At 44.2% G+C, this 22,455-nt stretch overlaps 1 protein-coding gene and 1 non-coding gene across 5 annotated transcripts in view; both read left to right on the top strand.

The window, feature by feature from the left end:
• The first annotated feature begins 1,134 nt into the window (after positions 1-1,134).
• Ntm (neurotrimin) overlaps positions 1,135-22,455 on the top strand; it is a 981,237-nt gene continuing 959,916 nt past the window's right edge. For 2 of the 4 annotated variants that reach the window (XM_087214236.1, XM_004862654.4), the window contains exon 1: positions 1,135-1,597. In XM_087214236.1, the coding sequence (XP_087070362.1) occupies positions 1,516-1,597 (82 nt within the window). In that variant the 5' untranslated portion in view covers positions 1,135-1,515. The remainder of the gene's footprint in view (positions 1,598-22,455) is intronic. The other 2 variants (XM_087214235.1, XM_087214237.1) reach the window with 2 other exon arrangements.
• On the top strand, positions 12,777-12,900 carry LOC147827415 (U6atac minor spliceosomal RNA). The gene has a single exon (XR_015452419.1). It is a non-coding gene; the product is annotated as a U6atac minor spliceosomal RNA (small nuclear RNA).

Here is a 22,455-nt window from a genome sequence, read left to right as displayed (position 1 = left end):
TGGGGTTGCTGTGCCGCATACCTCTAGAGGGAGCTTCCCGCAGCCAGGTGCAAAACATACTGGGCGGCAGTGCTGATGGACTTGTCCAAAATGGGATTACTGCTTCCGTGCCACCTTTGTGACGACAAATATCAACAGTCGACAAGCGCTGTGGTTCTACTTAGTCTGATACCGAATATTAAAATTTATATGGGAATCATAAGGAAGTATAGTAATTAGCTGTGAAGCCTGGAAGATTTCTCAAAAATGTATTTTGAAGCCTGTTGGGATATGAATTTGTCAGGATTAACAAGGGAAGATTCTGTGAAGAGCTAAGTTTTCCAGAATTTTATTTACATCATATAACTTGCTTCACATAAGAAGGCAAAAATAAGGATCATCAACAACTTCTCAGGCCTTAGAATCAGATCTCTTAAGAAGTCATTATATCCATTCTATTACTGTCTGGTTTTTATTCTTACTTATCACCAAGGAGATGAATGTAACTCTCTGACAATATCTAATAACTACACACAAAGTCTAGTCGGAAAGTCCTTCAGTGTGTCTACCTTAAATCTGTCCTGCTGTAGTTTAAATCATTAATTTCAGAGATTGCAGATTCACTAAGGCATAAGGAATCAACTCACTTTGCTCTCTTTGGGGAAGCTTTTCCATATTTGGACTTAGGACCTGCTCTTCAAATCCCACACACTGTATTCCTTTTCATGGTATCACATCGATGATTTCAAGAAGTAAAGTGAAGGAAAAATAAGAGTGATATAGGTATTCTGAAACAGGAGTGACAGGAGAAGGAAATAGAAAATTATTTATTATTAAGCACAAAGGTTGATGAGGGGAAGAGAAAGAACCTCGTTGTTGAATGATATTTTATTGGAGAGAAAAATAAGAACCAAGCAATGAAATTTGACTCTCACCTTTGCAAGTTTCACTGAGCATGACAATGTCTCTTTAAAATTTCCCCTAATCTGTCTCTGGTTACGGGATTTTTCCAGTGTAAAAGGAATCTGAGTTCAGGAGGCCAGGGAACGCTAGGGGAAGAGGGATTTTCTGATGCTTGGGGGTCTGAGACTGTCAGTTTAAAAAATGGAAGTAATATAGAAGGGGCAAAGTGGCATTTATCATGCTATCTCTCCAGGCTCCTGTCTCTTTAATCAGCTAGCCTGATTTGCCCAGTAAATGATTCCTGAGTGTGTGTGTGCGTGTGTGTGCCCGTGCGCGTGTGTTGCAGCTCTGTCAATCCTTGGATTAGAACCAATGATTGCAGCTTGTAGGAGGGCTGTCCAGGGCCAGATTGTACAACGTGTCTCAGTGCCAGAGTATGAGTGGAGATAATTACGGGGAAGTCACACTCTCTCACACCCGCAGCTTCCTTGTGTCCTTCAGCAAAACAGTGGATTTAAACCTCCTTGTACGAGCTTGAGAGCTGCACAATCTATCAGGAAAAAAAAAAAAAAAAAAAGAAAGGGAAAAAACTGAACCTGACAAAAAAGAAGAAAAAGAAGAAGAAAAAAAATCATGAAAACCATTCAGGCAAAAATGCACAATTCTATCTCTTGGGCAATCTTCACGGGGCTGGCTGCTCTGTGTCTCTTCCAAGGTAAGCGCTTGCTATTGATTTGGCTACTGTGGATCAGGGATGGTAAGGTGTGCTGTATATGATTCGCAGACTCCCTGAGCCGGCTCTGCTGCGCGGCTTGCAGGTGGAAGAGAGAGCATTTAAACAGCATGGCTGGGACTTCATTCCCCAACCAGGCTGTGAGAATATTGATTGGGTTCTGGCTGCTCCCAGAATAGGAGATGTATATGCATAAAATGAGTCTGCTACTCCTGTTAGGTCCCCACTTAAGTGCTGGGCTGCTGGCTTCCTGTACATTCTTGCACACATACACATCAGAGCACATATGTAAGCCAGGAAAAAATACAGCTGGGGAGGGCAGCGGGGTTGTTAATGTGTTGCTTATGCGACTGAGAAGAAATTACAGGAGGAAACTTTAAATATCGGCCGGTGAACTTGCAAAGCTTCCAAAAGGAGCAAAGGAGAAGATGCAGACTAGAAATAATCAGGGGCTGCCAGTAAGGTGCTGGTCAGTGATCTTGCTTCAAGGGATGAATCAATTTGCGGCAGTGCTGAACAACTGTGTTAGTTCTGAATGCTTTTGGGGGTGTGTGGCAGAGGCTGCAGGGTGGGGGGTGATGCTGGGGGTTACAAGCAGATAAAAGGCAGTGAAAGCAAAGGCTCCAAAATTCAGGAAAGCTGTTCTAAGTTGAAGGGAGAGAGGCACGAAGAGCCGAATGCTAATTTACTGTTTATTTATGGGGCTGGGAAGCCCTGGCAGGACTGCCTTTCAGGGAGAGCTTGCTCTCTGGCTAGGGCTCCTCTGCTGCTTGCTGTGTGGGATTCAGGTGCATTCAGGATCTGCCTCTGCCTTGAGTCCATTTGCTGCGCTGTGTGGCCCCCACCCCTGCCCCAGCCTTCGCATTTCTTCTGGCAGCAGAATTAGATGCTAACCTGCTCCTTTCCACCCACCCTGTCTTTGGGGCTCTGGTCACCGCTTTCATATCACAGGTGCCTGAAGTCATAGGGGCAAGGCAGGCAGAGAAACTTTCCCTAGGTGGTCTAGCGGGGCTCTCCAGGAGGAGCCCGGCCAGAGGAAGGCTGTTTCCTATGCAGTTGTATTCCCAGAGGAAAGTTCCCTCTGTCGGTGAGAAAGGACAGGCGTCCCGCTGCCTCTTTCTCTTCTCTCACTACAACACAGGGCTCTCAGGGTCTTTCGGGGTCTAAGACTGCTCTGACTGACCCCTTCGGAGGTCAGGCTGGGGGAACTACCACTGCCTTCAGCAGATTCGCAGAAGGGAGACAGAAGGGTCCACCCACCCTGGAAAGAATCAATGTGCTTGCACCCTTGGCTGGGGCTCAGAAAGGAAGGTGGGAGCACTAGAGGGACCTGTGTGGGAAGACAAGGAGGCCAGGGTGGTGGGTCTTGTTTGTGTGTGTGTGGGGGGGGTATGCATGATGTCGCCTGCTGGGCCCACCAGGGAGTCTGGTTTCAACTCTCTTTCCTCTCCCCTGGGGCACGGATGGGTATGAGAGTAAAGGAGTCAACTTCCAGGCATCCTTGGCTGACTCCTCTTACATAACCTGGAGAAGCAGCAGAATGCGCGTGTGAGCCCCGGGTGAGCAGGGACCTCCCTAACACTCACAGTGGGGAAACTGAGTTCGAGACCAGAAACCTTCAGGGAAAGCATCTTGCAACCTAACAACAGAAATGAAAGCTAACTGGGCCAGGCATGGAGTAAGGAGGCAGAGGAAGGCAGAGGAAAGGTCCAGAGCCCTCAGTAATTGCCATCTGTCCTGAGATCCATGTCTCTTCTATTATAACATCAACCTAGAGATGGTGTCCCAAATTCCTCTGTAAACAGCCCCATTGGCTGCATTCCAGGAGCCCCAGGGCCATACTGAATTTACATATAAATTAACATGTGTGATTTTTTTCATCAGAAATAAATGCAGGGAAGCACAATATTTGTTCATACTTTGAAGCATGCCTGAATACATGAGAAGAAATTGGTGATGCAATTTTCCCCAGGGTGAAATCTGGTTTTGTGGTCTTCTTCCTATCTTGGGGTGGGGGTAGTAGTGAGGAATGGTCATATTCTACCAAATCCTGAATTTCTCAAGGAGACCGATGCCTTTATTTGTGCCAGCCACTTCCAGTCAGCTGTGAATAGGCTGCGATGTGTCATAGTAGAATAAGACTGCCCAATTTTAAGGCAGGATGACCCCCAAGGACCCCCATAGCACACACTAGTGGGATGTAGCAAAGGTGCTGTCTATTTTCTCTTTCAGGAGAAGGAATAAAAGTCTGCCATCTATCTCTTATCAAACTTGCAGAATTACCAAGGTAGCCCAGGTCTTGCCTGCAATAATCCACCCCTATTGCACTGACCCACTAGGACTAGTTAGAATGCAGTACACATTGAAATGCAATTTTTTCTTGTCTTCTGTTTTTGTTTTAAACTGGCTCTTTCTGGGACTACATCTCCCTCAGTTTTCTGCCTCATAAAGGTTTGTAGTGCTATTGGCATGTTATAGACCCTTCGGAGACCTTCTCTTCCTACCCCACCCCAACTGGCAATGGAGATGGGACTTAGGACAGGAGGGAATCAGCACTGATTAGTGTGGATGTCATTGGGAGGGGGTGATTAGCTCCCTGGAGCTCTGGCCCTTAGATTCACAGGGTTGATTAACTGGAGGCCCCTCTTTCCTGGGAGCAGAGGGAGAAGCTAGCTGGGGAGCTGTCCTTCTATCACATCTCCCACCTTCTGTTCTGCCACTGAGAGGCTCTGGAGGCAAGGGCTGAGTGTGCTGCAGATTTTCTCTTTTGAGAAACCTAAAAATCAACCTTCCCTCCTGCCTCCTTGGAAGAATCATTGTTTCTTTCAACACCTTCCCATTAGCTTGGTCAGATACCTCCTATACCTTTCTATTTTTCAATCCTCCCTCCCTATCTCACATCAACTTAGCTGCTGGCTAGAGACACAGATGGGGGGAGAAGGGGAAGGAGGCCCAGCTAAGTTCAAATTCTCCTTAGCTCAGTGCCAAGGCCATGGGTACCCTTTAGCGGGTTCCTGCCATTCACATGGGTGCCCATAGCAGCGCAAGTGAGACAGTGTTTCTGAGACTTGAGGGATCATCATTTTGGGGCCTGACATAGGCATTGTGGGTACTTGAAAGTAGAGGTAAAAACAGGGGGAGGGGCTCACAAAGTGGTACCTGGCTGCCCAACTGGTAAGGTAAGACACGCAGAGCATACCGCAGTGCAGCTCTCCTCCCTCCGGCCTGCTGGACAGGACCCAATGGCAGTGCTGGGCCTTGGGTGTTTGACCGGTGTACCAGCAGGTCTTACTGCACAAAGGCCATCCTTGGAATTGTAGTTTTAGTTACCAGGTGCACAGCCTGGTTCTGGTACTGATTTTTTTTGTTGTTTGTTTTTGGTTGTTATTCTTTTAAAGTCAAGTATAAGTGCAATAACCCCTCTTGATCAGCTGTGATGTATGGCCCCTGACTTCTGGTCCTTCTTTGTAAACTTCATCTACAGCATTCATTAAGGAGTCCTGAAAAGGGACTTTAAATGTCTCTCTTGGCTCCCTGAGGGAGGTGCTCTATCTAGACTACCTTCTAGCAATTCCCAGGTGACCTCTGCTCTCCACGAATGTAGTGTGGTAGAGCCCTACGGGGCCATATCACGGGTGGCCAAACAAACCAGTGTTATTTTTAGCCACAGTTTATCCTTTGGGGTGAAGTGAGATCATAGTATCCCCAGGGGTGGCAGAATTTGTGAATCCAATGGGAAATATGATGGTGCCCTATGTGAGAAATACACACTGGGAAGATTTTCAGTTCTCTTGCTGTCCATTCAAGGTGGAAACACAGCCTGGGTGGGACCAGTAGATGTGGGATCTGGCTCTTTTCCAACTTTTGTTTTATTTTGGTGTGGAACTCATGGCCTGTTTCTGCCCACAATTGGAATGCAAAAGAAGAAAGTGAAATCGCTTTCTATCTGACCTTAGCTGAGGTCCTACAGATGCTTAACTAGTCCATGTGTATGGCCTCCGGGTATCAACCCAGCTCTAGGCCTCTAAGCATAGCTCAGGAGGAACGTGTGTATATCTGAGCTCCAGGTTTTCTGTGTTGTCTATAGGGAGAAATCTGGGCCTCTGTGAGCTTGTCGCCCTACCTGCCCTCCAGGCTGGGGAGCGACTCCCCTGGGTGTTGTAAGGACTCATTAAAGCTTGTAATACTCCAAACATGTGGTGCTAAGTGGAACTCCATGCTGAGACGGGTGTATTTATGCAGTTTACTTCCTTTCTGCTCTATTGGCTTGTTACATGTTTACTTTATGTTTGTAGTCATTTGAAATTCAATAAAAACAAATTAAACATACAAAGTGAAAACTTGCAAACACAAGGTAGTCAGTGGTGCTGGGATTGGGCAGGGGATCATCCAAGTGGTTCTCCCCAGCGCCCTCGGCCCTGGAGGTAGATGATCCTTCCACTGCAGAAGGCCTGGCAGAGGGATGGGGGACCTTCAGGGGTCACTTGCAGGGAGTGTGAGCCCTATCCTTTTGCACAAGGAAGCTTCCCATGGGGGTGAAAGCCCACAGTGTGCATGGCAGGGAGGGGGAGCCTTGTGGAGGATGGGCGCTAGGGGAAAGAGTGTCTGGAGAGAAAAAATAAATAGCTCTAATCTGGATTAGCCAAAGAGTGGAAAAAACAAAAGCTGTCTCTGCTGCTTTGGCAATGACTGTGAGCAACCCCTGAGAGCTTTGTATTTTCTTTTATGTATGTATGTATGTATGTATGTATGTGTTCATTTATTTATACGTGGTGTGGTCTTCCCTGTTTATATTTAAGGATATGTGGGTTCATCTACTTTCCATTTCAGTCTCCTTCTAGCCTTCCTCTCTTCCTGCTCTCTCTCTCCCTCCTTCTCAGTCCTTTCCATTTCTCTTTTGGTCTTTTCCTTTTTCTTTCTTCCTTTCGTTTACCCTGCTCTTCTGTGGGAAAAATAATTGATCAGTTGACAGATCTAGGTCAGGCTGGCAGAGGTTGCTCTGCTCCATGCAGGCTTGCCTAGAAGGAGGGGAGTCTGTCTTCCCAGCACACAGGAGCCTAGATGACAGGTGGAAAGGGGGGAGGGAGAAGCGATGGACCATGGGTGAGCTCAACATCGCCAATAAGCATGTCTGGGATCCTATTGATTACAGAGTCTTCAGCTATTTGGTCTCCCTGACACTCTAATTTTCCATATCCAATTTATCTTTGTCTCTTCTTTTTTGCTTTTTTTCTTCCCAGCTTCTGTACTCGGCTTATTCCAATTTTTTTTTATTCTTCTTTCTACTTGTTTCTCCTTATCTCTTCTCTTCTCCTTCCAAAATCATGGCAGGAGCTCCCAGAGCCCTGTTCCCCATGTAAGTCATATTAAAGAAATGGCCTTTTGTTTATTTACAACAGGAAAAACAGAAACTCTGCCAGATGAGTTCTGCAAGTCATTTGCAATCTGCAAAACAAACCAACAAAGATTCACATTTTCATTGCCCAAAAGAGAATATTCCAAGAGAGATTGTCAAGCTAAGAAATCAAATATTGGAAAACACATTCTTTAGTTCTGTTACTGAGGACATCTTGGGTTACTAAATTTGATTTTTTAAAAGCTTCTTGAGAGTATTGGTCTTTGCAGTAATAAAAGACTGATGATCAAAAGCCTGGCTGGTTTGGGAGTTGTTTGCTCATTCAAATTCACTTGCTAGTGATGTTTCCTTTGCTCATCTTGGATGTGTCACCAAACTCTAACCCCAATCCAAAAATCTATCTAGTTGCTTATTTGCCCATTGTTCAGCCACCAGCAAATGTTTATGGAGTGCCTACTGTGTTCTTTGCATTGTTATAAGCACTGAGAATGTGACAGTGAACAAAAAACAACTGAAAGATAAGACCAAAGACCTAGTGCAATCTTCCAGATTTATATTGGCTTGAAAGACTAACAGGAATCACAACAGCCAGCTCAAAGACTGAAGACACAGCCTCTGGTCTCTTGTCCAATGTGTGCAATGGCAAGAAGGAGCCTTCCACCCTTGTTTGAGGTAGGGCACATCAGGATAGGATGTACACACCCTGGCCTTGTGTTGTAATATAGATCACAACAGTATCACCCCTTGCCAAGAGGGAGCTCATGGAAGTCTCTCTCGAGTGCTTCACGCACAAGCAGGATGAGAAAGCTACTGAAAGTTAATTGATCCTTAATACCACTGCCACACAGTCTGGCCTCCCCACCTCCTTTGTGCCCTACCTCTGTAGAGCACAAAAGGGCCAAAGAAGACAAAGGGAGAGCATTTGAGATAAGAAAAGGGACAGATTTGCCTCAGGAGCCAGTCTGGATGAGGTCATTGCTCTACTTACTTCCTCTATGAGAACCCTGGTACTTGTGACCTACTCATAATAACCTAATTTAATAGATTCCTAGAATAATACAAATACTTCATTAATTGAAACAATTTATTTGTTCTCTGGTGCTACCCAACATTTGGGATGTCACTGTGTAGAGTTGCTCTTCTGTACACCTGTCTGCTTTTAATCTATCAGCTTGTGTTTTCAGTGGTATGTGCCCAGAGGAAATAAGGCTTCTATTCCACTCACCCTAGGCATGGCAGGTGCAACCCAGGAGCTTTAGGAGGGCTGCTTCTACCTGTGTTTCCATCTTCTATCATAGTGGTAGTAGTTTTTCTTTTTAGGTTTTTTCATATACAAGAACAGGTAAATTTCCTTTTCCATGGATCCATGATTCTTACAAGTCCAGCAGCTTAGACCAATTCTACATCTCCTGTCCTTATCTCAGAAGTCAGAAAAGTGGTCAGAAGGTGGCTGTAATCTGTGTTAATTTGCAATGCTCTCCATCTCTAAGCCAGTTGTTTATAACCTTGCTGTGTCATCAAACACTGGGGGAAATTTACAAAAATATACCACACCCTGTCATAGACCAATAAAGTCAGAGTGTCTGTGATGAGTCTCTACATTGATGTTTTGAAAAGTTTCTCAAGAATTTCTAATCTGCAGCCTCTAAATCCTTCTGAAAATGTTCTGCACTCTTTGATAAGACATCCCCTTTGCGGCCTCAGTTTTTCCCCCACACTAAAATAAAGCAGTTGGACTGAAAGATTTTGGAATTTCATTCCAAGTTCAACATTTGGCAATTCTGCAAATAGTCTTTTTGAAATTAGTTATTGATAGGTAGTGGTGCTAGAAGAAAATACTCAGAACTAGTTTCTGCCTGCAAGAAGCTAAGAATATAAACACAGTCACAGACGGATGAACAGAGTTAGAATGTGCACACAAACACTGCACACTTTATCATACACCCAATGTCATCTATCCATATATGCATGTGTTTCTTTATCTTGGAGAGGAAACATCCTAAGCTGGAAAGTATCACCTAAATCTCAGCATTTTAGCTAGGGAGAATAAGGAATGACAATGATTCTTAATTGATCCATCTCTAAGGCTTCTTGCAAGAGAAATTCAGGAAGCTTTTCAGTGAACAAATGTGTTTAAGCTGGAATTGCAGAGTGCTAAACCATGGAGAGACTTAGAAGAGACTCCATCCTTAAGGCTGAGGATATTGTGTGTTTCTCTTCTACCCAGTGTAGCCTCCCTCTCCCCAGGAATCAGTCAGAAGCTGCATTGCCTACACTGCTGTCCTTCTCATGGCCAACAAACACTCATGCCAGAACCTCAGTGCCACTGTGTGGCTTCCTGGGGGAGGCAGAGGTTACTCTGGCTCTGCTCTCTAAGCCAGGTCAGCTCCTGCAGTGCACACCAGAGTAAAAACTTGTTTGTTTTCTGATGGAGTCAGCAGATCTAAAAGGCACACGGGAAGCAGAGCTACCATGCAGATTTCTGCCAAGTGTGGTAGCTGGGTAACCCACACAATCATCTGACTCCTCTAAGCATTCACCCTGCTGTGTCAGACAGCCCTGGAATTCTAGCCAGTTGGCCCAGGAGGACTTTTGGGGTGATTTATTTCAACCCTGCTCTTTGAGCTCTGATCACTCTACAATATAGATTCTATGGTTTCCTGGCTTCTGTCTCCAACAACAGGGGACTTGCATCTGACTGATTCAGGGAGACAAGAAGATGGGAAAAGAGAAAGGCAGTAAGGTGGGAGAAGGGGCTTCTGCTTTCTTACAGATTGCATCTGGAAAGTGGTTCTGAAATAACAGAGCCAGACCTGCTGGGTCCGAACCCTGGCTTGGCCACTTCCTAGTTTGAGACCTGCAGCAACTGAATCAACCTCTGTGTGACACAATTTCCTCTTCAATAAAATGGAGATACTCATAGGTCTGAGCTTGGAAGGACATTATAAGGATTAAATATGTTAATGAAAGTAAAATGTTTAGACAACGTGTGGCGCAAATACCCCATATAACAAATACCCCACAACTATTACCTAATAGTAGTATGACTGCCACTGAGTCTAATACTCACAGAACCGCTCTACTTTTTCTGCAATCTATTTTTCAAATATTTCTCTCTCTCATGATTCTCTCTCCATCTCTCCTCATCTCCTCCAAATACCCTGTCACTAAGTTAAATATTTCAAGGTTTTCCTCTTATTTTCTACACAACCATGGATAGAAATGGTGCCCACTGCTGCTTTCTAAAGCTGTGCTGATTATTCTATATTCTTCTAGCCCAGCATATCACAGGATTTGGCCTCTCCCGATTCCACATCCAAGCACAACGAAGCCTCAACTCCTTCCCGAGGCATGGGAAATCCAAAGGACCAGGGCTCAGTTTACCTCTCTCTCCTAATCCTTTGCACTCCCTGCTCCATGGACTCCTTGGGCTTCTCTGTGGTTCCCTTCTTGAGCACGCATGTGCACCATTCCTCTGTTTATGCTCCGCCCCACCCTGCCCTTATTTCTCTCTAAAATGTTTGTTATAATGTAAGGAAAAGCTACAGAAACCTTCCTTCCTCTACACTCTGTTGCACTTGTCCATGACTATTAGGGCAGTTAATCATGTGCAGGTCTGTCTGCCCTCCTCAGACTGTGAGTAGAGGGGATCAGGGCTGAACACTTAGCACAGTAGCTGGGACACAGGTGACCGTCAGGTGTTTATGGGCAGACAGAAAAGGGAAATAGGGAGAGGAAGAGAAGGACTGGGATCTCATTGAGTATTTCAGAGACTACATAACTTCATTGAGTTATGGTGAGGGGTTGTTAATCCGAACAATCCTATGCTTGTTTTACTATGTATGCAAAAGCCTAACCTCAAATTTTGTCCTTTCTGAAGTTATCTTGTTAGCTTCAATTCTTGCAATAGTTTCTTGGATCCTAAATCTGTTGTGCCATATATTAGTAATCCTTCCTTGCTACAATCAATAATAAGCCATATTTATAAGCAACTAGGTACAGTAGTCATCTTAATGGAGTTCAATAATTTAGGCTAAGCTTACTCAAGAGTAGAAAATAGTTACTGAAGTGGCGACAGGTCAGGTCAGGGGTCAAGGGTTTGACTAGCTGAACATCTTGGGGAACACTGTGTGTTGGTATTGTGTGGGGGTCATGAGATGAGGGGAGGAGTGAAATTAGTAGAAAGAGGAGATGTTGGTAGACAAGTAGGCAGAAGTCAGAACTTCAGTGGCTATGACTGAAGACTTTACCCTGAGAGAACAAGATGTGTTGAGAGCATGCATGCTAGATGGTAGCATGAGCAGCTTTTCAGTTTGAGTTTTTAAATAACAGTATTAGGGGTTGTTGAAAATTTTAAAGAGGTACTCTAGTTACAATGTGAGAAATGAATGCAAGAGTACCAAGATGGAGAGACAGAAGGATCAAGAGTTCTGGAAATGGAAGCATTGAGACTTGGAGGTGGAGCAGTAAAGGATATGTGATAAACAGAAGAGAGCTTCTAGTGTCTGGCTCAGTGGCTGAGGGATGGGTTTAGGGAAATGAAAATAGACACAGTTTGGCTCATGATAATTTCTGAGGAGTTCATCAATATGAAGTTAGCCTGATGGATGTGGAACTCTGGAAAGATATTTCAGCTTGAACAAAGCTTCAGTGCAGATGAAATTAATTACCCAGGGAGAAAGTAAAAAGCAATGGATAGAAATGAGAGCAAAACACTGGTATTTAAAGGCTAGGAAAAGAAGACCCTGGTAAAGCAGACTGATAAGAATTGGCCAGAAGAATAAGAGAAAAATTAGAAAACCATGACACTGTCAAGGTCGAAGCATGTCAGTTTCCTGAAGTCAGGAATATCAGCAGTGGCAACTGCTCCTAAAGGATCAAGGAGCATTATACCCTACTTAGTTATGAGAATATCTTCTGTCCCCTGAGGGAGAACAGTTTTGTAGGAAGAGCCATCGGATGGGAGACACAAGTGAGAGGAAGAAGTGGAGTCAGGAAATAGAGATAATTATTTTAAATGATTTTCTATTCAAAATAAAAGAGGTCCAGGGATTTAGCTCAGTGGTTCCTCTGCCTGCTTCGCACGCGCAAGGTCCTGAGCTTGACCCCTAGTCCAAAAAAATAAAAGAAATAGTCAAAGAAGAAATAGAGGATAATTGAGAGGATTCGTTATTGCTCTTATAAGATGGTAAAGACTGGCCTGAATGCTGATGGTGAGGGCCGGTGAGGGGTCGCAGGAGATGCCTGGCTCCAGAGTCCTGGCAAGGTCATGAGGCTGCAGGCTGGGCAGCCAGTGCTCAGCTCAAGCACAAGAATGAGTCTGAAAAGACCAATTCTATCACGCAAGGAAGAAAAGAGAACTGTGTTTGAGAATATCCATTATGATTGGATTCAGCTTTTGTACAGTAAAAGTAGCTTAAATAAGATGGAAGCTTATTCCTTTGGTTATAAAAAGTACTCCACTTCTTCTGATTGATGTTGTTGGGCTGTTCCTAAAACTTAGGGTTCCAGGCCCTTCTACTGCTTGCATCTGCTATATGTGGCTTTGACTCCCTGGTCTGAGATAGCAGCTTCTGTGGCCCAGGTGTAGGTGAGAGATGAGATGAAACTAGGGTCAGAAGGTACAGCTGTCCTGTGCTAGTGAAGGCTCCTGGTCAACCTTCCACACTCTTGCTCATAACTGCTGGGCTGGAACTTAGTCACATCGCCCCATCTGGATGGAGAGAGTGTAGGAAACATCTCCACTTGGGATGGCCACAGACATGTTCTCAACAGAAAGGTGCAGAGGAATCCTGGGATGCTTCTGTGTTGTATGAAAGGAGAGATGATCAGCACTGCCTGACAGAAGAATAGAAGAGACCCTCGGCCCATAGGATGCATATGGTTAAGGCATTGTCACCTTCTTAGTGCCATCTAACAATGATTTCTCAACATCACTAGTAATTAGGGAAACACAAAAGCCACAATAAAGTATTACTTCACACCCACTAGGAGGTCTATTATAAAAGAAAGAAAATAATAAGTGTTGGCAAAGAGGTGGTTAGTTTGGAACCCTTGTGCATTGCTGGTGAGAATGTAAAGTGAGACCAACATTGTGGGAACAGTATAGCAATTCCACAAAAATCTAAACATAGACTTTCCAAGTGATCCAGCAACTCCATTCCTGGGTATGTACCAAAAGGAGTCAAAAGCAGAGACTCAAATAGCATATAGCAGTGTTCATAACCATATACACCATAGCCAGATGCTAGAAAAAACCAAAGTATATCAATAGATGAATAGATAAACAAAATGCTAAGTGCACAAATGCATACACACACACACACACACACACACACACACACACCAAACACACTGGAATATTACTGGACCTTAAAAAGGAAGGGAATTCTGACATTTATCACATGAGTGAATCTCAGAAACATTATGCCAAGGGAAACAGGCTGGCCTCAAAAGGACAAACACAGTATGATTCAAGTTACATCGAGAATAAGCAAATTCAGAGATCACATCAGAGGCTGGGAGGAAGAAGGTCCTGGGAATGTATTATTTAATAAAGACTTCCTGTCTGAGATGATGAAAAAGTTCTATAAACAAATGCTGGTGATGACTATACGATATTACAAATGCGTCAAATGACACTGAACTATACACTTGAAAATAGTTAAAATGGTTAATCACATGTTCTGCATATTTTACTGCAATAAAGAGAAATACAAAGAAATAAATACTAGTTGTCCTTGGCTCAGTATGGATGCAGGTAAATTTTCAAGTTTTGGGCCAGGAAGATGAAGAAATTGATGTTTGATAGTTTTTATTTTCCTTGTATGTAATGTGTGTAAATCCATGTGTCCATCCAGATATGCACAGGCTGGTTTTGAAGGCAGCATAAAATAACCAAGATATCTGCTCCTATTATGCTCATAATATTATATCTGCTTATATTGAGAGAGCTAACTCATGAACCAGAAGGAGTCCATGAAGTATTAATCATGCTTAGCTCCACCATTCTCCCTCTTCTAGATTTTAAAATATAATATGACCTACTCCCACCATCTTCCTAATTACGGCCCTGCTATTTAGGACCATTTTCCAAACACGTTCAGAGCTCCTTGCCTGCTCCTTTTCTTCATTAACTCTCTAAGAAATTAGAAATGCATTCTTACCTTTACAGTTTGCAGAGAATGTTCATTGAAAATATATTTCTTGATACTCACATCAGTCATAATATCCTATTCTCACCCCATTCCTATCATTAACTCTAATTTTAGGAACTGAGATTTTTCCCATGTGCCAGTTAATCTTCATCATCCACCTGACTAGAGGAGAAGACTCCTGGGGAGGTGAATGGAACATGGGAATGCTGTACTCACGGGTGGGTTACTCTACTGACATTCCTCCCTAAGCGTGCTGTTGAGTGTGGCCCAGTGGGCGGAGGTGGTCATTCAGGCTCATATCCATGCTGGTGCTCTTCCTCTGTGCACTGTTTTCCAGCCACCTTGAAGCGAGGGGCTTAGCTCCACTATGCCCTTCCATCATGACACTTCTGCTTTCAGGCCAGCCAAGCAGGTACTGAAACCATGAACCAAATAAATGTACTCTCCTTTAAATTGCAGGTGTCAGGCATTTTGTGCCAGTAACTGGAAAGCCAATTGATACATTCTCTCAATTTTTTTTCTTCATCTTTAGAAAGAGATATTTATACTTCCTTGGAATGTAGTTTTCATTTCTTTTTTTTCCCCCTGGTACCCAGGATCAAACTCAGGAGCTTGCACTTGCCAGGCAGGTGCAGCACCACTGAGGTACATCCCAGGCCCAGGAATGTAGTTTTCACATTGAACTCAAATATATGTGTGGACTCTTCTGTCCTTCAGTGTATATTAGAAAGCAACAAGCCAACATCGCAGGAAGTTTACTGAACAGGGCAGGTGTTGGTGACGGTTCTCCCTCTCAGACTCATCCTGAGTTCTCCCTCTGTGGGATGAAGGCTTTCCCTGCCTTGCCCAGACTCTGCCCCTTGCTCTGTCTCCAGCCTTCTGTCCCCCCACTGTGGAGACCCACCAACCGTAACCGATGCTCTGCATAGCACAGTGCCCTTGCACATGCTGTTGCCTGTGGGGAGTGTTTTTCTGTAGGATTGGCACATTTTAAGGTTGGAGGTCATGGAGTAAGTAAGGCCAGGAAAAGAATTTAAAAGACTGAGAAACACGAAAGTGTTTCTGAAACTTACTCTAACCCACCATTTAATGCTTAGTCTTAATAGGTGAGGTGATTTCTAATCTCCGCTAGGGAAATATGGCAAGGTCATGTTGCATAACATTATTAGACTATGGATCTCCAAGTATGATCTCTGAAGCAGAAAGCATGATATTGGACCCCAGGAATCTGTGCTTCAAACAGCATTTTGGGTGATTTACATTAAATTTTGAAATCTGTGAGGCACTAAAGGAGGAAACACAATATTATTGAGTTGAGTACTGAGATAAAGCAAATATCACGACCCTGCTGTATTAGTCTTTTTTCTGTTGCTGTGACAGAATATCTGAAGCTGGGTAATTTATAAACAGAGAGGCTTATTTAACTCAGAGTATGGAGGGTGAAAGTCCAAGATCTCCTGAGGGCCCCTTGGCTGAATTATATCATGGCAGATGGCATCATGGTGGGACAGCATGTGAGAGAAAGATTCCATGATGAGACAGGAGACCAGAAGGATTCAGACACCAGACTTACTTTTTGATACCAAGGAGAACACATTCATTCGGTGTGGCCAGTATGAACCCTTTGCAAAGCAGCATCTGCAGTGACCCAAGCACCTCCCCATACATGCTCGGTGGGAAGGCCTTGCCTCTGCCCCACATCGCTGTGCTGAGAACCAGCTTCCCAGCACATTGCCTTTATGGGACTCTGCTCCAGACCAGAGCAGCTGAGGTGCAATTTCTCCGAAATCTGTCCACTTTAGAAAAACTTCACCAAACCTCCAGGACAGAGGAAAATTGGTGGTATTAAGCAATGAAAATAGGTACACTATAGGATGAAATGCATATTCCCTTTTGCTTGTGCTGCCACATTCTGTTAATAGAAATCCTGAACACTTGATCAATTTAAATTCCAAATAAACCATACTGTTTTTTTAATTATGCATAGTACATACTTAAATGGAAACTTATTTGTTAATTTTTTAAAGTTTAAATTGAATTGGGCTTCTTGGGCTTTATTTTTGTTTTTATCTGCCATCTGATCTTCTGCTCACAAATATTAGGAGTATAAGGAATGTAGCCTGAGGAGAATCAGAGTCTAAAGGAGAGAAATGAGTTTTAATAGTCTGTATATTTACTTTTTAATAGGGATATATATAATTTGACCAGAAAGAAAAAAAATAGATGGCATTATTTTGGGCTGACTTTTTTCTTTGTAATATCTGTATTTGGAAAATGAGACAAAGAAAAAGACATGGTGGGGAGACAAAGACAGAGTGAGATAGATATACAGAGACAGAATACTGTATAGAGGGAAACAAGCAAGATGGTGCTGGAAAGTAACCCACATACCACCAAGTTCCTTTCCTTGTTCTAATAACCGAATCTCTGTAATGGGGCAGGCCTGAGTCCACATGGTCCTCCACAGAAGTATGCAGCAGCCCTCATAGAGACCACACTCACCCCCCTCTTCTGGGGCCCTGTTACTGGATGGCTTTCCTGCAGTCACCCCCTTACTTGTTGGAGGTGATAGGGTGTCCCCTAAGAGGGGGGAAGGGACCTTGGCACAGTGGCTGGGAGCCAGTGACAAACTTCCCAACCAGAGGAGCCGCAGCAGAGGGAGTGGCTTGCTGACAGAACAATTTTCTGGAGCCCAGTATATCTGCAAGGCCTCAGTAAGGTAGCAGCCTGGATATCAGGAGATATTTCAGGATTTACCATGGGCCCTGCTGCAAAATTCAGTCCTTCCCATTGTGCTTTCCCACACCTGTTGCCTTGATGTGCTTACCCACTAGGCTTCCAGAGTTCCAGGAATAACGTGTAAAACTATTCCCTTTCTTTCCCTCCTCCCGATCCACTTGTGTTTATGTAAATGACTGGAAAAGCAGTTTTCAGCTTATTTCTGAAGCTTAAGAGCTTCGTGAGAAGCCTATTATTGAAAAATCAGAAAGTGAAAAGCAACTTCTTAGACAATGAATTAGCAGCTCAGTGGCTGTGTGTAAATCTGAGTGTACAGTAACTGGCTGCATTACAAATAGGATATCCCCTGGGTTTCAGTAATCAAACACGTGGCAACAGGTTGTCTGTTTCAACAGAGAGTGAGTAATCAAAAGAGATTTGCACTTAATCCAAATATAACAGAGAAGCATCCAGGGGAACCTCAGGAAGAGGATAAACCAGCAGAAGGCTGAGGGGTACCCCAGAGCTTGCTGGTCTGGGGATCCACATGGGACTGAGAGGACTTGGGAGCTACAAAGTTGATCCTTCTGAGCGTGTGAGGAAGCAACTACTCAGCAGCAGGGGAAACTGAGACTTGGTGCATATCGAAGCAAACCAGAAAATTTATTTCAGCACTTCCTGCTTCAGCAAGTGATGGAAAATTTAAGAAGGAATTAGGTAGCTTTCAGTGCCTTGCTTTAAAATTCTGAGTCTCCTTGTGGAGAAGGGAGGTGGTCTTGGTGGGGAGGTCAAGGGTGGGGAGGCCTTGTTTTATCTGGGATGTCTGGGTAAAAAGAATGGCCGCAGCCTGGGAGACAGTAGTACTCACTGGCATTTCGGGAGACAGTGCAGTTTACTCATGTATTTCCATGGTTCTCAAAGTGTGGCTACCAGCCATCAGCAGCAATGTCACCTCAGAACTGGTTATACAACAGATTCCGGGGCCTGATGGAGCCCTACTAACTCTGAAATCCTGAGGCATTGAAGTAGACTCAGTCTGTGCATTAAGAAGCCTCTAAGTGACTCTGATGCCTGCTCCAGTTTGAGAACCGCTGGCTGATCTGAGCACCTGGAGACTGTAGGTAGCAGGCTGTGAGCACCCAGCATCCCCATTTGAGTCCTGATACTGTGTAAATCCATGGCCAAGTCCAGCTGAGATCCTTAGCATGTCACTTCTGATCACAATCTTCCAGATAACATGGTGCTGTGAGGAAGGACCTTCAATATTTATTGCACATGTGCTAGTAATATGTGCCAGGCACTGGTAAATGTTTTATGTGTGATCTTTTATTTAATCCTTTCCATAACCTTGTAAGGTGGGTGTTGTAGATATGACTTAATTGCTGAGGAAATTTTGTCTCAGAAAAATCAACCTGCCTAGGTTTCCTATACCTACCATGTTGCACCACCCCATGTGGCCTCTCCGCAACAGTGACCCCTGTCTCCATTATGCCATGGGTGCCAGCTCAGCCAAGCAACAGCCAGCCTCGCAGGGCCCAGCTCTATACCGCCAGCCCTCCCCCACCCCACCCGACTCTTTGCCTCATGTTAATTTCCCACCTGAGTACTGAGTACTTTATAAATAGCAAATCTAAAATGAATTTTCTACCAGCGATCATTAGCTCCCTTGACATCCATTAAACATTCTCGCAAGCAGAGTGAAGTGACAAAAGGGATTGATTTTTACAGTATGCTTAATAGGGGAAAAGAAAGAAAGGTGTTGACGAGTCCTTTTTTTCTGTCCTCATATCAGGAGGAATTTGAAATCAGTCAAATGACTTTTATCTGCAAAGAAGAAGGCTAGGATTGGGGCAGGAGGCGAGGGTGGGGACACAGAAGTAGCTTCTCCAGCACCATGCTCAGCCAATTTCTGTATCCCTGACAGGTAAACATAAAGTTAGTTACCTAGTGCCAGCCACAGAGATGAATATGTCAGATTTAATGCTTCAAAATATATAGGGTCCGAGCCAGAGAGGGAGTGGAACCCTGGGGAGGAAATGGGGCAGTATTAGGGGAGAGGGAAAATAGCCAATCTTCTGCACAGGCTACTGAAGACATAAATGTGTTGATACAATCTCTGGAGTCAGAGAAGGCTAGCATATGAGGCACGGTAGCTGAAAATTTAACTTTGATTTCGATTTTCATATTTGTCAGCAATAATTAGATTCAAGAAATGTTTTTGCCACTGTTCTAAAATACTAATAAGTAAAGGCCTTTGTAGTGTGGTTAATGGAGTCTTTTTTCCTAGTGGTCTAGGAAAATTCCATTAAAGCAAGAAGTCATACTGTATTACAGCACTTCAGCTTACATGGACTCTGTGGTCACAGCAACATCAACCCAGGGATTGAGCCCTTGGTGTTACCACAGGGTTCCCCCCAGCTGGGAAGGGGGTTTGGGCTTCAGAGGTCTCAGCTGTCTGTCATTTCTGACCTGCAGAGACCTCCTTGATTTGTAGATAGGAGTAGGGAAAAGAGAGAAGCAAATTCAATAAAGCATCATTTTCTAAGGGTTTATGTTAAAGAATTGCCTTTAGACGCAGGTGGAAAAGAAGGCAGAACACGTTGATGAGCAAGAAGGCACTTGACTTCTGCTTGGGCACCAGAATTCTACGTCCTTTCTCTCCCCAAGACAGGACACCTACCCTTTAATGATAAAGCTTCACCCAGTGGCAGAAAATGTATGTCCTCCTCCTTCCAAGTCCTATACTGCCCTAGAAGTTGGGAAAACTCCATCTCCCTGAGATCAGAGTTTGAAGCAGAGGCCCAAGGTCTACTAATTTTGGACAACTTCCCCTGAGTGTCTCTGCCTCTCTAATATCCCAGGAAACTCTCTGAATGCCAATATGGGATTCACTTTCTTGAATGAAGGGGTAAATAAAAGCACGTGCATGGTTATGTGTACTGCACCACACTCTCCGGAGAGTCAGTGTGGAGGAGGAAGGCTCTGGAGCACCCCCACCTCTCTTGTACCTACTAAACCACCACTCAAAGGCAGTTGGGGATTAACTATTGTGTGCTAGATGCATTCAATGGGCTGGGATCTTTCTTTTTGGAACCTTCTCCCTTAGGCAGATTGCTGCTGCAGAGACTGCCACCTGTCAGCTGACCTGAAATTCAGTGTGTTCAAGGACTCTGCCATGACGTTTGCTTTAAATTTTCCTTTCTAAATTCTCAGTGGGACCCTAAAACTTTCAGGTGTAAAGCATCCATACCACAAGGAAAACCAAGAAAGCCAATGAACCTGTGATTTTTCTTACCTCCCATATGTGCTTTCCCTCTTGTCAGATTGTGGTTTGATTTTCCTAGTAGCAGAGTTACTTGGAACTTACTAATTCAAAACTACAAGTGAAAAGTGATGGAGAAATGAGCAGATATCAGGGGACTCCAACCAGGATTACCAGCTCAGCCTCACCAAAGGCAGACTCTCAGCATCCATTTATGGCTGAAGGGAGCCATTCAGTTATTGCAGGAAGAGCTCTCCCTGTTTTCCCCTGCCCTCCTCTGGTAACTTGTTTTCCTGGGACTTTGTCCTCACCAGCTCCCCCAAGTCCTGTGGTTCTTGGACTGCGTAGAGATGAGGGGCTTGGCTCTTGCTGTGAAGCTCAGACTTTCCTGCACCACACACTTCTCTTTCCACTCCCTCTTTCCTTTTCCTCTTCCCACCAATCACTGTGTAGTTGCTGCTCCGCTTTTCCCTTGTGGCATGTTCCAGATCTTATCCCTGTGCAGCACTTAGCATGAAAGGATGAAGGGGATATTAAATCCACCAGTGATATGCGTGGCAATTGGGAGAGGCTTTTGTTGTGTCATTTCCTACCTCCTTCAGCCTATTAAGCAAACAAAAGTGCTTGTGGAATGAGAAATGTAAATGGCCAACGCAAGCCGATTAATCCTAGATGTACAATTCCATTAATAAGGCTGCTTTTTAATAGGTGGCTCTGGCAGGAGCAGCAGGCAGGCCAGGAATTGATGTATTCTCTGTAATTGTATTGCAACTAATAGGATATGAAGAAAATTGTACCAGAAAATCAGGTCTTTCAACACCATTTTCCAATCAGCTGAAATAATGACTTGCAGAGGATAGTCTTAAAAAGAACAATGCTCAAAAAACACAGCATGGTCCTCGAGTATTCATTATGCCAAAACTTGGTTTGGAGCATCCTTATGCCATTCCTTCTCCCCTGATCTCTCTTTCTTTCTTCTCTGTTCCACCCTTCTTCTTCATCTCTTCTCCATCACAGAATATTCCCCAAAGAAACCTTGTGATCTATGGAGGATTTTCCTGGGAGAGCCACCCATCCCTGGATGCCAGTCTTTCACCTGGTGCCAGTCCCACCTACAGGCTGGGATTGCTCAGGCATCTGTTGGGAAGTCAAAGGGAGAAGGACGGATGGCAGTGTGCAATGGAAAGAAGCCTGAGGGGGGAATCTGTGTTGGCCCGTGAACTTCTTTGGATTCTCATGGGAAAATTGCCTTCCAGCTTTGAAATTCTTGGAATCTGAGTGAATTTCAAAGAGCAGACTAAGAGAAAAGCCAAGTGTCCTATCATTTTAGGGCCAATGAAGGCCAGCTAGGAAAGAGAGCCTTGGTAAAGTTTTGTGCTCATTATCTGAATGGCCATCTACTCAGAGGCTCTGAGGATCTCAGGTTACTGAGCTTCTGGAATGAGGTCTACATGTATTCTTAGTAATGGATTAACCCGTCTATTTACTCCTTATTCAACAAACATATACAGGGTGCTCCTAATGCCCTAGGCAGTATTCCATTCTTTGGATGCACCAGGGGATGAAACTACAACAATCAAGCTTTTCCTTCCTTATGTGGCTGGGCTCTGTAGTTGGAAACGTCATTGGTGGGCTTCATGGCTACTGTGATAGGCACTGGAAATTCCTCCTAAGCCATCCAGGTACAGGAACCAAAAGCTCTTCTGCTGTTGTTTGCTTTGCTGTGGTGGCAGCAGGAGCCTGAGCTCCCTCCACATGCTGTACTAGTTAGTACCTCTCATTCTTGCCACCTGCCATGTGCCTCACTGGGTCTTTCTCCTGGCCATTTGTATGCAGACTCTGCCCCTTCCTGGGTCACAGGCTGGAAAGTAAATATAAAAAAGAAAAGGCAAAGCACATTTCAGCTGAAATCCCCAAGGAAACCAATGTGATTGCTGTACAGAAATGGTTCCAATAAGGGCAGAGAGGAATATTGCTTTTATAGCTTTTGGGACATAAAACATTTAGAAAATGTGATTGACTGGTAGGGTCTAATTTATCATTTATCTCATTCCCCATGCTCTTCCACTGTCTTGCTCCCCACAACACACAGGCAGACACTCACATGCAAACTTTTCCCCCACTTTGCTTTTCTTTCTTCTTTTTTCCTGGTGACACAGATTTATCATCTTTCTGTTAAGCAGGAGAACTCCTGTGGCTATTTATAATTAATGCTCAGAAACCTGCCAATCCATTTAATGACACTAGCAGGTCATGGCCCTCTTATGGCTCTCCATTAATCATCATTAGAACAGCTCTGAGTTTTTACATTCTTTTTAAATGTTAATTCACCTCTGTAATGCTCCTT

This window comes from Heterocephalus glaber, unplaced genomic scaffold (assembly GCF_053883595.1).
Source record: "Heterocephalus glaber isolate CG9 unplaced genomic scaffold, H.glaber_assembly_v1.0 deba00001446, whole genome shotgun sequence".
NCBI lineage: Eukaryota > Metazoa > Chordata > Mammalia > Rodentia > Bathyergidae > Heterocephalus > Heterocephalus glaber.
This window is presented reverse-complemented; position numbering and strand designations above follow the sequence as displayed.